Source organism: Mixophyes fleayi, chromosome 2 (assembly GCF_038048845.1).
Source record: "Mixophyes fleayi isolate aMixFle1 chromosome 2, aMixFle1.hap1, whole genome shotgun sequence".
Classification (NCBI taxonomy): Eukaryota; Metazoa; Chordata; class Amphibia; order Anura; family Limnodynastidae; genus Mixophyes; species Mixophyes fleayi.
Genome location: NC_134403.1, coordinates 334,279,006 through 334,292,027, shown reverse-complemented (window position 1 = coordinate 334,292,027; position 13,022 = coordinate 334,279,006). Strand labels below are relative to the sequence as shown.

The window sequence follows — 13,022 nt, the reverse complement described above, 5'->3', positions numbered from 1 at the left end:
GTAAGTAGAAAATAGATAAAGTACTACTGTGGAACTACAAGTCACATCATGCCCTGGCAGCCTTTGACCGTTTGGTCATGCTGGCACTTGTAGAACCATAGTGAAATATTCTTTCCTGTAGCAGTCCAAATGGATTAAAATGAAAAGCCATAGGACAGTGTTGGCTAACCTGTGACACTCCAGGTGTTGTGAAACTACAAGTCCCAGCATACTCTTCCAGCAATAAGCTGCTATATATTGGCAAAGCATGCTGGGACTTGTAGTTTCACAACACCTGGAGTGTCACAGGTTAGCCAACACTGCCATAGGAGAACTATAATACCTGATTCTCCTATGAGGAGCCGAAAGACAAATGAATGAACGGGTCAATATGCAAACTGCAGGGTGCTTTGATTGGCTTGGAGCCTGGAAAACCTCTGTGATTGGCTGTTCGCATATTGTTTTTTGCAAAGTCCATTAAGTTCATTCAATTGCATCATGGCAAGGAGCAAGTGTTTTTTCATAATGATGTTTTTCTATTTTTAATCCATTTGGACCACTTCAGTGATCTTGGTTCCTTTCAAACAGACATGGGATATATTTTACAAGGATTTGCAAATTAGCTAATGAAATCCAAAACGGAACTCTGACTGATATTAATTCGTTAAGCACGCACTTTTTACTTTTTTTATAATTTATTTTGCAACTAGAACTATTTTATTTTGTAGTCAATTGAACATTACTCCTGGAGAGCTCCTGATTCTTACTGGAACCATATGGTGCATTGCAATGCCATAGAGTCAGGACTGTATGACAATGAACGCTGCAGGTCAAGCTGTTAAGTAATTTTATAGGTTTCAGCAGGAAGCCAAACTGGTATCATTCTGTTATCATCACATTTTCTCTTCTCTGGATGTAAGTGCAAATGGGAATGATGAAATAGCTGTTAATCTTATGGGAGCAGGCACTGAATCTGTGTAATTTATTTTTCTACTTTGCATTTTATTTCTGTTCCACTAATATTGCAAACAGATTAGCCATGTGCTAAATGTAGATCAATTACATCTAAATACAAGTTGAGGCTTTATGGAAAGTCCTGTAACATCTACAAATATTTATGTGAACGTATACTCTTAGGACATTGTGATTCTGGTTCATTAAGGCACACAAAACAAACGTAAATAGCGGTGTATACACACATCCAACAAGGAGCGGATCTAAAGATACCTCAGTTGATGAATACGTGTCTAGGGGCGTTCTGCTCTAACAGTTCATACACTGCAGGATACATCCAATACATATGTGCTATATAAAGTCCCAAAAAAAACGCAGAGATGAATATTCTATTACTGTCACCTGTTAATAATATAAGCATTAATGACAAAACATAAAAAAACTTTTTCCATTAAATACATTTATTAGGATGTTATGAATGTCTATAAAATACATTTTTACAGTGGCTCCTGTAATATATTATAACTATAAACTTAAACAAACTATAAACTACTTACTATACTGAGGTACATTATTGAGTTGTCAGAAATGATTAAGCATTTACTTTTGATGCTGGGGGGTTGTGTTTCATAGTCATCATGTACAGAGAGGAGGGAACAACTTTTGGATTTTAGATTTTTGCTGTTAGTTCACCCATCTGGGACCAGGGACAAGTTTGAGTATGTATGCACATACTCAAACACTACATACAGTGTATATAGTAAACATTATACATACACCCAGCTGAATAAAAGTCTACAAGCCACACTGGCAATGCCAGAAATGACAGTACAATAGTTTTTGCATATAGCAAACAGTAAGTCTGGTCCAGAGAGGAAATGACTGGCCCAGCAATCCTCCATGCATTTGGCTTTTGTATTGTAGTTCTCTCTAATACCCAGGAGATAAGACCATCCCCAGTGGAAGGAAGGGTTCTCTGTGCTGGGCACCTCCAAGGTCCTCTCTTTCTGGGAGTGGTAAGGATACACAGGGCATCGGCACAACCACAGCTGCCAGAGCAGGGGGGAGGAGCCAATAGCCAGGATGAATAGACATGAAAAACTCCACAGCAATTAAGGGGCAGGCAGGAAAAGCCAAGGTGTGATTGCCATGAGCTTCAGGAAATAAGGTGGAGAAGGCAAAATGTATGAGGATGTGATAGGTGTGATGTGTAGTAAATGTGATTGTTATTAATGGGGGGGAAGGACCGGAACGTCTGCCTCAATCTTATTGACCAGGGCCCAGGAGGCCGTCTTAAGTTTAAAAATATTTTAGTCAGCAGGGGCACTGGGAAATACTGGGACCTATATAGGATTCTGTGCCTTGGAATAAGGAGTGCCTCCGTGATATAAAGAGTGACAAATATGGAATTTGGCAAAACTGACCTGAAATACTGTAGTATAGATATATAGTATGTTCTATCATAATTATTATCAGAAAAACATCCTGACCATGGCCTTATCTGTGTGGAGTTTGTATGTTCTCCCTGTGTTTGTGTGGGTTTTCTCCGTGTACTCCAGTTACCTCCCTCACTCCAAAAACATACTAGTAGGTTAATGGGCTGCTATCAAATTGACCCTAGTCTCTCTCAGTGTCTGTGTATATATTAGGGAATTTAGACTGTAAGCTCCAATGGGGCAGGGACTGATGTGAGTGAGTTCTCTGTACAGCGCTGCGGAGTTAGTTGCGCTATATAAATAAATTATAATGATGATGATTAAAGAAGAAATTCTGATTACCTACAATTGCACCTTCAATGAGCGCTGTACAACCATGTTTTGTACCAAAGGCTCACTAATTTGTTTTTAGTTATCTTTCAGTCTTCATAGCTTTATGTACTGTTGTCATACAGGTCAATGATCACTATAGATATAGCCAATCGGGATGCATTGATCAGAGGACAGATGTATGAAACAGAGTACATGAGCCCTCAGTTGCACTTTGCTAACTCACATAAAGAAAAGTATTTAGGTTGAGGGAAAACAGGAAAAGAACAAATGGCCGTAATGAGAATTTGTATGTTGAACGGTGAGTTTCAGCCGCCCAATGATTTTATCCGGATCATGGAGCAGAGAAGTAGGACAGCATGACGTGGCCACCTATTAAGGCTGCTCACTGCAGAAGACATTGGAAATCCATCTCTGTCTGTCATGTCAGTTTTCCAGATAAAACTGACACAACTGAGTATATTTCAGTAGATGTCAGACATATGTATCCCATAGTGTTTACGAGTATGATTATAATTAAATGACAGACCTATCTTTCTCTTGTATTCCAGACAAGTGCCGTGCTGTGCTCTGGAGGTTGCGTGCTCCTGGTTATGAGCTGTCTGCTAGCCATCGTGACCTTGTTTCTTCCCAGCAGCTTGTGTGAAAGACGTCTCTGTACGCTGGCAGGATACATGCAGACAGCAGCAGGTATTCAAAAAAAGAATCAACTAATTAATGTGAATAAGTCTTTATTTCTATTAACCTGAGGTATGCAACCATTGTGTCTCAAGCAGATGTGTAACAAGTATTCACAGCATGCCCTGGTTGTGTATCATCTAGGGTGCCACAGGCTGCATTGAGAATTACTTTGTTTCATTTATTTTTTGGGTATATTTGTGTTTGGCTCTTTATTCTATGAACAATTTAGTAACCATTCAGATTAAAGGCTTGTTCACACTTTTCACTTTATCTATTTTCAATGCAATTAAAACTCTCCCACTGAAATCAAACACATGTTGATCTATGGTACCTGTACCACATATATTTATTAGGCTTTGCAGGTTGTCCGCAACAGGTACTTTCACTCTCACCTCATATCTGCACAGTTCCAGGACAGTTACTTATTTTACCTACTATACTTTCTTTTCCATTATTCAAACTGCTGAAGTGACCAGTTTCACAGGATACGCAGAGATAAGTTCCCATAAATGTTTATTTAAATGAGGTTTAGGTGGATTTCATGGCCTGAGCAAAGTCCAAGTCACAAGGGTGTCAGTGGCGGAGCTACCATTGGTGCGGCCAGTGCCATCCATCGGAGCTTATGGGGAAAATGGCAGATGTAGAGGGCCCCGGTTCCATCCTCCCCTCCAGCCTACACCGGGGCCCACTGTCGCTAGTTCTGCTTCTGAAAGCTGTTATAGTTTTTCATATGAAATGATAGAAGCCCTAATTTAGACCTGGTAACAAGAGATGGAGAGATGCTTGTCCTTATGAGATTAAAATGTAATGGTTTAAGATCTTAACATAAATGCAAAGAAGATGTATGGATGCAAATTACATGTGACAATCATACTTGCCAACTCTCCCGGAATGTCTGGGAGACTCCCACATTTCGGGTGAGTCTCTTGGACTCCCGGGATAGTATGGCAATCTCCCGCGTCTGCCCACTTCCTAGTGAAGTGGGCAGAATTAGGGCCAAAATACCGCAATTCTCCGGGAATCGCGGCATTTTGCCCCGCTGTAAAATGCGTCATTATGTCACGGGGGCGGTTCCAAAATTATGCGATTTTGGAGCCCTGCCCCCACACACCCACCTCCCCCACGGTATGGTAAAAATACATATAAAATAGATACATTTTCAAAACTGCAAACAAGCCATAGTGGTGAAGAAGAAGAAGAATATACTATACATACACTTATTGGGCACTCTGATTGAAATACTTCACCATGAGGGTTTATTGTCATTATTTTTCCATTTGTTTATCTTCTGGCTGTATTTAGAAACACATTTGTATGAAAATGTTTTAGGTCAGAAAGATATTTGGTCACAAAGCTAAATACTTACTCATAAGAGCTGCATATTTTTATGGAAAAGCATGTACAATACCGACATGTAAATTGGCACTTGTATGACTTGCTGAACAGACAATTCTGTTACAATTAGCATAGCAAATAGTAAAAGAATTTGAGCAACGTATTGTGTTATCAATTTGATTGGAGAATAGATTTTTCAAGCTTGGTGATGGTGAACAGAGAAATTACATTCACAGATAGTATAAACTATATTACATTAAAATGAACCGATTGCAGTATTCATTCAACTGAAAATACATTTTTAAGATTTTGTAGTCATGAATAGATAGTTTATGGTCACAATTAGTATGAACTATATTATATTAACTTGTCACCTAAAGACAATGGGCCTGATTCATTAAGGAAAATAAATCAATAAAAAGGAGTAACTTTGCACCTTGGCAAAACCATGTTGCATTGGAGGGGGAGGTAAATTTAAAATGTGATGGCAGATTTATAGTTGGGGGAGTGTATGTCCTAGATCAACTTTAAATTTCAGTGTACAAGTAAGCTATCAAGTATTTGTGTGCTACGTGTAAAAAACACCCAGTATTTATTTTACGTGCAAAATAATAAACTAATATATACACCCCTCGTATTTTAAAATAGAAAACTTACTCCTTTTTTGCCTTACTTTCCCTTAATAAATCAGGCCCAATGTGTTTAACTAAAAAGAATTGATATATAAAACAGATAATATTCTGATGCCGGTGCTTTACAAGATACTTAAAAGTGTAAACAACTTGCTGTGATATTTGAGTGAACAAAGATTTTATAAAACTAGATATTTTTTTCTACTTTTAACAACAATTGCATTGATGATTGAATATATATGTATGGAAGGCTGGGTGAACTGAAAGACAAATATCTATAACTACAAAAAAATCTGACTCGGCTGTAATGTAAAGGATACGACAATGCTCTTACACTACAATAGATCTCTTAAAGACAGGTATTACACTAGAAGTGGTATAAAAACAATGTGTTAACTGTATAAAGAGTCTGTATACAGGAAAAAAGTGTAGAAATCAGTGAGAATGAAGCAGTGCAACTATGTGATACGCAGAGCTAAGTAGCGGAGTCATAATTAGAGTGTGATTTCGCCTCTTATACCGTTAGATAGTATAAATATTAAACTGTCTACGTGATACTTTTATAAGCTTATGGTAATTTGATGGTGGCTTTTGCTTTGCGATTGTCTTATGTTATTTTGCTTTTCTGATTCATTCTATAATTTCTGTTTTCTGAATTTTGCGCACATCAGGGCCCGTTAACAATTTAAAGCCCACTAAACCCAAAGCTTTCAAATGCACCTATAAGGTCTGATATATGTATTCCCAGTATGTCAGCAGCAAGGTCAGACAAGGTCATGTTTTTCCACCTTCAGCAGCCCTCTCCCATGGAACTCATTGGAACTTACTGTGTTCACTGGTACTTGGTTGCCCCCAGGTGTTTAACCTGTAGCTGCTGGACAATATGAATATGTATCTAGCAAAGCCAACAAACAGAGACAAGGTTTAAATAAAATCTGCGACTGTAGTACAAAATCATCGGCAAAACAAGGTCAGAAACAGACAGGGGTCGAAAACAACCAGCAGTGGTTCAATAGTGAAAAGAAAGCAAAGGTCAGCAACAAATATCACAGAGCAGTACACATGATTGTGTCATTGTGCGAGCACAGAGCAATGAGGGTATTAAAAAGTGAGCATAATGCAGCACAGTGGCTCAGTGGTTAGCACTTGTGCCTTACAGCACTGGGGTCATGAGTTCTATTCCTGGCCATGGCCTTATCTGTGTGGAGCTTGTATATTCTCCATATATTGTGTTTGGGTTTACTCCGATTTCCTCCCACACTCCAAAAACATACTAGTAAGTTAATTGGCTGCTATCAAAATGTTCTCTTTGTGTATGTTAGAGAATTTAGACTGTAAGCTCCAATGGGGCAGGGACTGATGTGAGTGAGTTCTCTGTACAGTGCTGCAGGGTTAGAGGCACTATATAAATAAATGGTGATGATGAACATTCAAGAGGATGCTGAAGAAGACATCACCCAGATAGACAAATTACATTACCAGGCCTCTGAGGTGTGGCCTCAGGACAATCATTTCCACCTTTCTAATGAAATGTTTTAAAGCAACGTATTTTTATCTATCTTGCTTGAACAGGATAGAAGGTAACTTATTTAATGAATTTTAAGGACCAATACACTTAAGTCCAAATTTAACTGATGGGAGACATAGGAAAAACATTTTTGTCAACACCCGAGCCCTAAATTTGGGTTGTGGTTTCCGGCAAGCATCTGTATATATTTTTTGTTTTGTGGTAGCAAAGACTAAATTAGAATTGACCTTTTTCCAAATTTTAGCTGTATAATTAACTTTAGAATTAGCTTCTGGGACATCAGAGGACGTTGGTGAAAACAAGGAAGATTTGCTTCTATGGTAAGCACCTAAAAAGAATGGAGAGGTGCTTGAGAGGAATAAGGTGAGTTGTTAACAGGGTAGACAAACCTGGAGGGGTAAAACAAATAATTGATGATCTAGATAAATCATGCAATTGGGTCTCAAAAACCCAAAGGCTAAATATAGTATTAACAGCACTATAATGGAAACTACTGAGGAGGAAAGGGATCTAGGAGTCACTAATTCAGGTAACATAATGGCAGGTAAGCAATGTAACAAAGTAACGAGGAAGGCAAGTCAGATGCTTGGTTGCATAGGGAGAGGAATCAGTAGTAGAAAGAAAGAAATAATAATACCATTGTATAGGTCATTGGTACGGCCTCATCTAGAATACTGTGTTCAGTTCTGGAGGCCGTATCTCCAGAAGGATATAAATACACATTAGAGACTGTACAAAGAAGGGCAACTAAAGTGGTGCATGGTCTGCAGCACAAAACTTACCCGGAAAGTATAAAGATCTTAATATGTATAACTTGGAGCGGAGAAGGGAAAGGGGGGCCATGTAAATAAATTCAAATATATTAAGGGTTTTAATAAGGTACAGACGGGAAACATTTTTTCAAAGGAGGAGACGTATTAGAACAGAAGGACGTGCACTGAAACTGGAGGGGAGTAGGTTCACAGGAAATTTGAGGGTAGTGGATAAGTGGAGTAGCCTCCCATCTATTTGGCAAAGTTAATAAAGTTGAGCAATTTAAACATGTTTGGGATAGACATAAGGATATCCTTACAAAGAACTAAGAATCAAATAGGGTTTGAGGTTAACATAGGTTAAACAAATGGGCAGACTAGATGGGCCAAGTGGTTCTTATCTGCCATCAAATTCTATGCTTCTATGTTAAAGGCAAATTCTGTCCTTGGCAGAATTTCAGCCCAGTCTGATTGGTTGTCTGAGAAATGTAACACCTTTCAAAAAATATTGCAGAGACTGTCCTCAGGTTGGCCATCTACTAAACCATGTTCTTTAACTATGTTTTCAAATAACACAGTATTCCTAGTGACATAGGGGCATATATATGAAAAGGCAGACATTGAATAAAGCATTATTTTCAGCATAAATGTTACTACTGTTACGGAATGTTAACGTATCTAATGTTACATACTTTTTTAATTTTTTAAATATACTTGATCTTTTTGTAAAGTTTATTTATATTAGTATATTTTTTAACAAGTGGAATTGAAAATCAAAATTTGAGCAGGCTCTTATGACCAATTGGAGAGACTGACCCTATCACACAGCTGCCATGGCACTATTTGTCATTTAATTGCTGTGATAAATAATTTTTTATGGTGATCAAAAATCAGACTTATCGCTGATTTTGACAGATGTGACCAGTCTGATTTTGACAGACATTTTGACGGATGTGACCAGTCTCCATAGAGTCTCTGACAGAGGCCCTCAATTTTTATCAAGATTCTGAAAAGAGTATGGTAAACCTCAATCTGTAGTTCTCTGTGAACTAACCACAAAGCAACTGACCATTAAAATGTAATGTGTGCCCAGTGACCCAGCCCAAAGTAGCCCCCTATGGGTCCGGGCCCGGTGGCAGATTCCCCCATGCCCCTGAGCTGATTGGTCAGAAGCAATGGTCAGGATTGTCCTCATTTTAATTTTTATCAGCCCCCTTTCCCATCGAACTCTGTGGACCTCATTTAGAGTCGGACACAAAGTCCGTCTAAGACATGTAGGAGTGGGAGTGTGCCGCAGCTAGGTAGGGTATTACAAGTGGCAAGCAACCCCAGTTGCTTCCCACTCTTAATCCCCTATCGAGTTGAGAGCAGTTCCTGCAGCTAGCTAACGCTTGCACCACCTAATTCCTGCCGCACAGTTTTAGCCCTGTTTTGACGTGAGTTGCGTCTGCGCCTCACTACGACTAGGATGTATTTAGATGGTCACGTCTTCACAATTCCGTGTTCTTCCCATTCTCTCATAGTGAGACGGAAGCTGTCGCAAGTGTTAATTGCGTCCAAGATGCAGGTGGATTTGGTGCTTTCTGCACATGCGTGGTAGTGTTTTCTTGTTGGATGCGCCTAAAACAGACTTTGTGTCCGACTCTAAATGAGGTCCTATGTGTTCGCCAGTAATTGAGAGCCCCATGTCCTGAGTACAAAACTATAGCTGCTGGGCAGTATAAGATAAGTAAGGTCAATGAAATCAGTCAGTAAGTTACACAACTGTCAAAAGAAAGCAGGGTCAGAACCAGGCAGAGGTCGAAGTCAGGCAGCAATGATTCAATTGTCAAAAGAAGGCAAAGGTCAGCAACAAATATCGCAGAGCAGCAAATGTACCCAGACCAGAATATTAAACCTATTATGGGTGCCCGAGTAATGCTAGGTCTTGATTTATATTGGTGCACATCATGTCAGGCCCGCACCTGTACGCGCCAAATCAGTGCTTACAAACAAAGCTTAAAGGGTGATAAGGTGCAGACATTCATTAGCGCATGTGCCTAAGAGGATAACGACCAGATAAGCGCATTAGGAAAGTAAAATATATTTTTCAGTTCTGTTAGAAAGTAAAACATTTCCTCCCCACTTGATTGACAATAGCTGAATCTCCTCCCGAATCTTAAGGACAGTGTCTCGATCTGATAAAAGTCATAAGGCTGAGACTGCATGCAGTTCAGCAGCTGTGACATCACTGGCCCTGATCCTGTGTATGAGTCCACATATACACATAATGCATTTTTGCAGAGCAAGTCTGCAAAGCTGTCAGTTCCTAGCTGTCTGCTTTGTTAGAGAAGCACCTGCCTCCTAACATGGACACCTGCTGTAGAAGTGTGAAAGAGACATGTTTAGTATAAACAAATCAGTTCTTTCAGGCATAGTATTCAACTAAAATATCAATATCAAATAGTAGAATTAATTGCACATTAAACAGTAACAGACAAATTTGGCATATTTCAATGAATTTTAGATTTACATAGATTCATTTGCACTTACCTAGATTACTGATTTCAAATTATATCCAAATATGCACCATCACACCTAACCTTGCGCCTTTAAACAATAATTCGTTATTCTCTTCTAAAATTACTATTCACCTCTATGTCTTTCTTCAATAGTAATCTCTTCTTACTGGACACAGGCATTTCTTGGATATGGAAAACTGAACAGTCTACCAAAACGGCAGAGACCTTAAGGTATATTTACTAAACTGCGGGTTTGAAAAAGTGGAGATGTTGTCTATAGCAACCAATCAAATTCTAGTTATCATTTATTTAGTACATTCTACAAAATGACAGCTAGAATCTGATTGGTTGCTATAGGAAACATCTCCACTTTTTCTAACCGGTAGTTTAATAAATAAACCCTCTTGGGTCTTGCTGATATTGGCATAAGTTCTATTGAAGACCAGCAAGCGAGGAGAAATCTTGGGATGCAAATGCAGCACTTTGGCTTCTTCTTAAAGAAAAAAAATGATCTTGTTATATTTAAAAGAAAGACTAAAGCACTTGAATATCGACAACTGAAAATTTACTGGGCAGTTTTGATCAGACTAATGGGTCAGACTCCATCGTACTTTTGCAGAGCAACATGTACTGGATACTCGTGACCTTAAAAGCTCTAACACTAAGTAGCTCTGTAAATTACCATTTCAATTTGGTTAATGAGAGAGAAGATTATGGATGAATTGAGGTCAGAGCGTGTACATTCAGGAAGTCATTGGGAGAGCAATGTCATCGATATACGTGTTCAGCTTAAAATGCTCTTTTTATTATGATGTTCATTAAAACCAGGGACAATTTAGTAGCATATGTGCAAATATTCTATCTTTTATGTAATGTAATTTCAAATTGCTTCTTAATATGTCTGTTATTAGAAAATACAGCATAACAACAATCTGTTTAATCTGTGAAGGTCTAAGCTAACCCATTGATGTCAGCCGAGCACAGAAACTGCCACATGTGTTTGATGGAACACCTTGACATGCTGACAAAAACAATTGTAAAATGACCAATCTCTAGGAAAAAAACTGCTGAATAGAAACTGTTCAAAGATGATGTCACAAAGAACCCAACAAAATACATAAAAAAAATATTGCTGCTTTTTACCTCCTTATAAATGGGATTTGCAGATTTCGTTAATTCGGCCATGAAACAAACCCTCATAATGGGCCTTATCTGTGTGGAGTTTGTATGTTCTCCCTGTGTTTGCGTGGGTTTCCTTCGGGTGCTCCGGTTTCCTCCCACACTCCAAAAACATACTGGTAGGTTAATTGGCTGCTATCAAAAATTGACCCTGGTGTCTGTCTGTCTGTCTGTGTGTGAATGTGTGTCTATATTAGGGAATTTAGACTGATCCAATGGGGCAGGGACTGATGTGAATGGGTTCTGTGTACAGCGCTGCGGAATTAGTGGCGCTATATAAATAAATGATGATGATGATGATGAATAGGACAATAGTTGGTCGTGATCAGTTGTTTGTTTCCTAAGACTGATAAAGTATACATTTGATGTGAAGTGCCTCCTGTTTAGAGTCGCTGGTAGAAATTTAGCACCATATTTAATTAAATGTCAGCCCTCATTAATATTATCTATATACGACTTCATTTGAGGATCTGTCTCTTTAATAGCTAGGCCAAAGAACTGCTTATTTACATAGCTGCCACAATTTTAACATGACTTCCAGAGACACTTTGTTGCCGGATGGGTGAATCTAAGCCCATTACCCTTGGGCCTTGGAGCACTCCAACCCCTTGTCATGACGTGTTTACTGCACTTGGTTATAATGTCATTTTTTGACATATTAAACTATCCTCTTCAATAAATATTAAGTTACAAAGCACAGAGAGCAAATAGTGAGAGAACGGCAGGGCATACAATGCAAAGATTCAGAGGAATTGTAATGTGCACGTTGTGTATCCTGAAAAATAAGGACATTTCCAAATAAATATTTTTAAGCACAGGGTTTTGATGTGAATGAGTTCTCTGTACAGCGCTCCGGAATCAGTGGCGCTATATAAATAAATGGTGATGATGTGTTTTAAAGTGCACACAACACACATAGAAATATTTATGGCAGTTTTTATAAAGGATGATAAGCGCAACATTTTACTGGCGGCAGAATGGCCGGGCACACCCCTGGTGACATTGCTAAAATTACGGCCTGCCAGTGACAAGTATGGTTTATTCTCCGCTCTTCTCCTTGTCAGAGTCATCACAGGTCCTTTAACAAAATGCATTACATTATCGGGCTGGTAACAAAACGTGTGTTATGTTTGTTCCTTGTATGCATTGCTGTGTTCTAAACACATACAGTAAATTGCATGCGACCATTATAAACATTTATGTAGTTGAGCTGTGTGTTGTATACAATGCAGGGGGAAAAGAATGTCTGTGACTGAAATTAGTACTTGGTTTACATTGTATAACTATGTGTAGCAAAATAACGAAAATGTTTTTATTGCAGTACTGTGTCAGCCAGAAAAATCTATGTGATGTCAGTGGCGGATCCAGGATGGGGGCGATCGCCCCCCCTAGCAGGGGCTTGCTGCCGGCGGCTGCACACTGTGCAGGTCCGTTCAGCAGTGACAGTGTGCTGCCCGGCTGCTCTGATTGTGTTTTAAACACAATCAGAGCAGCGGGGCAGCACACTGTCACTGCCGAGCGGACCTGCAAATACTGTGCAGCCGCCGGCAGCCTTAGAAATTAGAAAGGGGGCGGGGCCTAAATCACCTCCCCCCCTAAAATCGACCATAGCAATAGTCTGGATCCGCCCCTGTGTGATGTTGAATACTTTTGTGTCAAAAAAGACAAAAGTATTCTAGGAGTGATACCTTTATTGGCTAACCAAAATACATTTT

At 39.1% G+C, this 13,022-nt stretch overlaps 1 protein-coding gene across 1 annotated transcript in view; it reads left to right on the top strand.

Annotated features, from left to right (window-relative positions):
• The window catches only part of LOC142139396 (LHFPL tetraspan subfamily member 7 protein-like), a 167,252-nt gene that overhangs the window by 58,938 nt on the left and 95,292 nt on the right, over positions 1-13,022 (top strand). Inside the window, exon 2 of the mRNA XM_075196965.1 lies at positions 3,251-3,389. Coding sequence (XP_075053066.1) covers positions 3,251-3,389 — 139 coding nt within the window. The remainder of the gene's footprint in view (positions 1-3,250; positions 3,390-13,022) is intronic.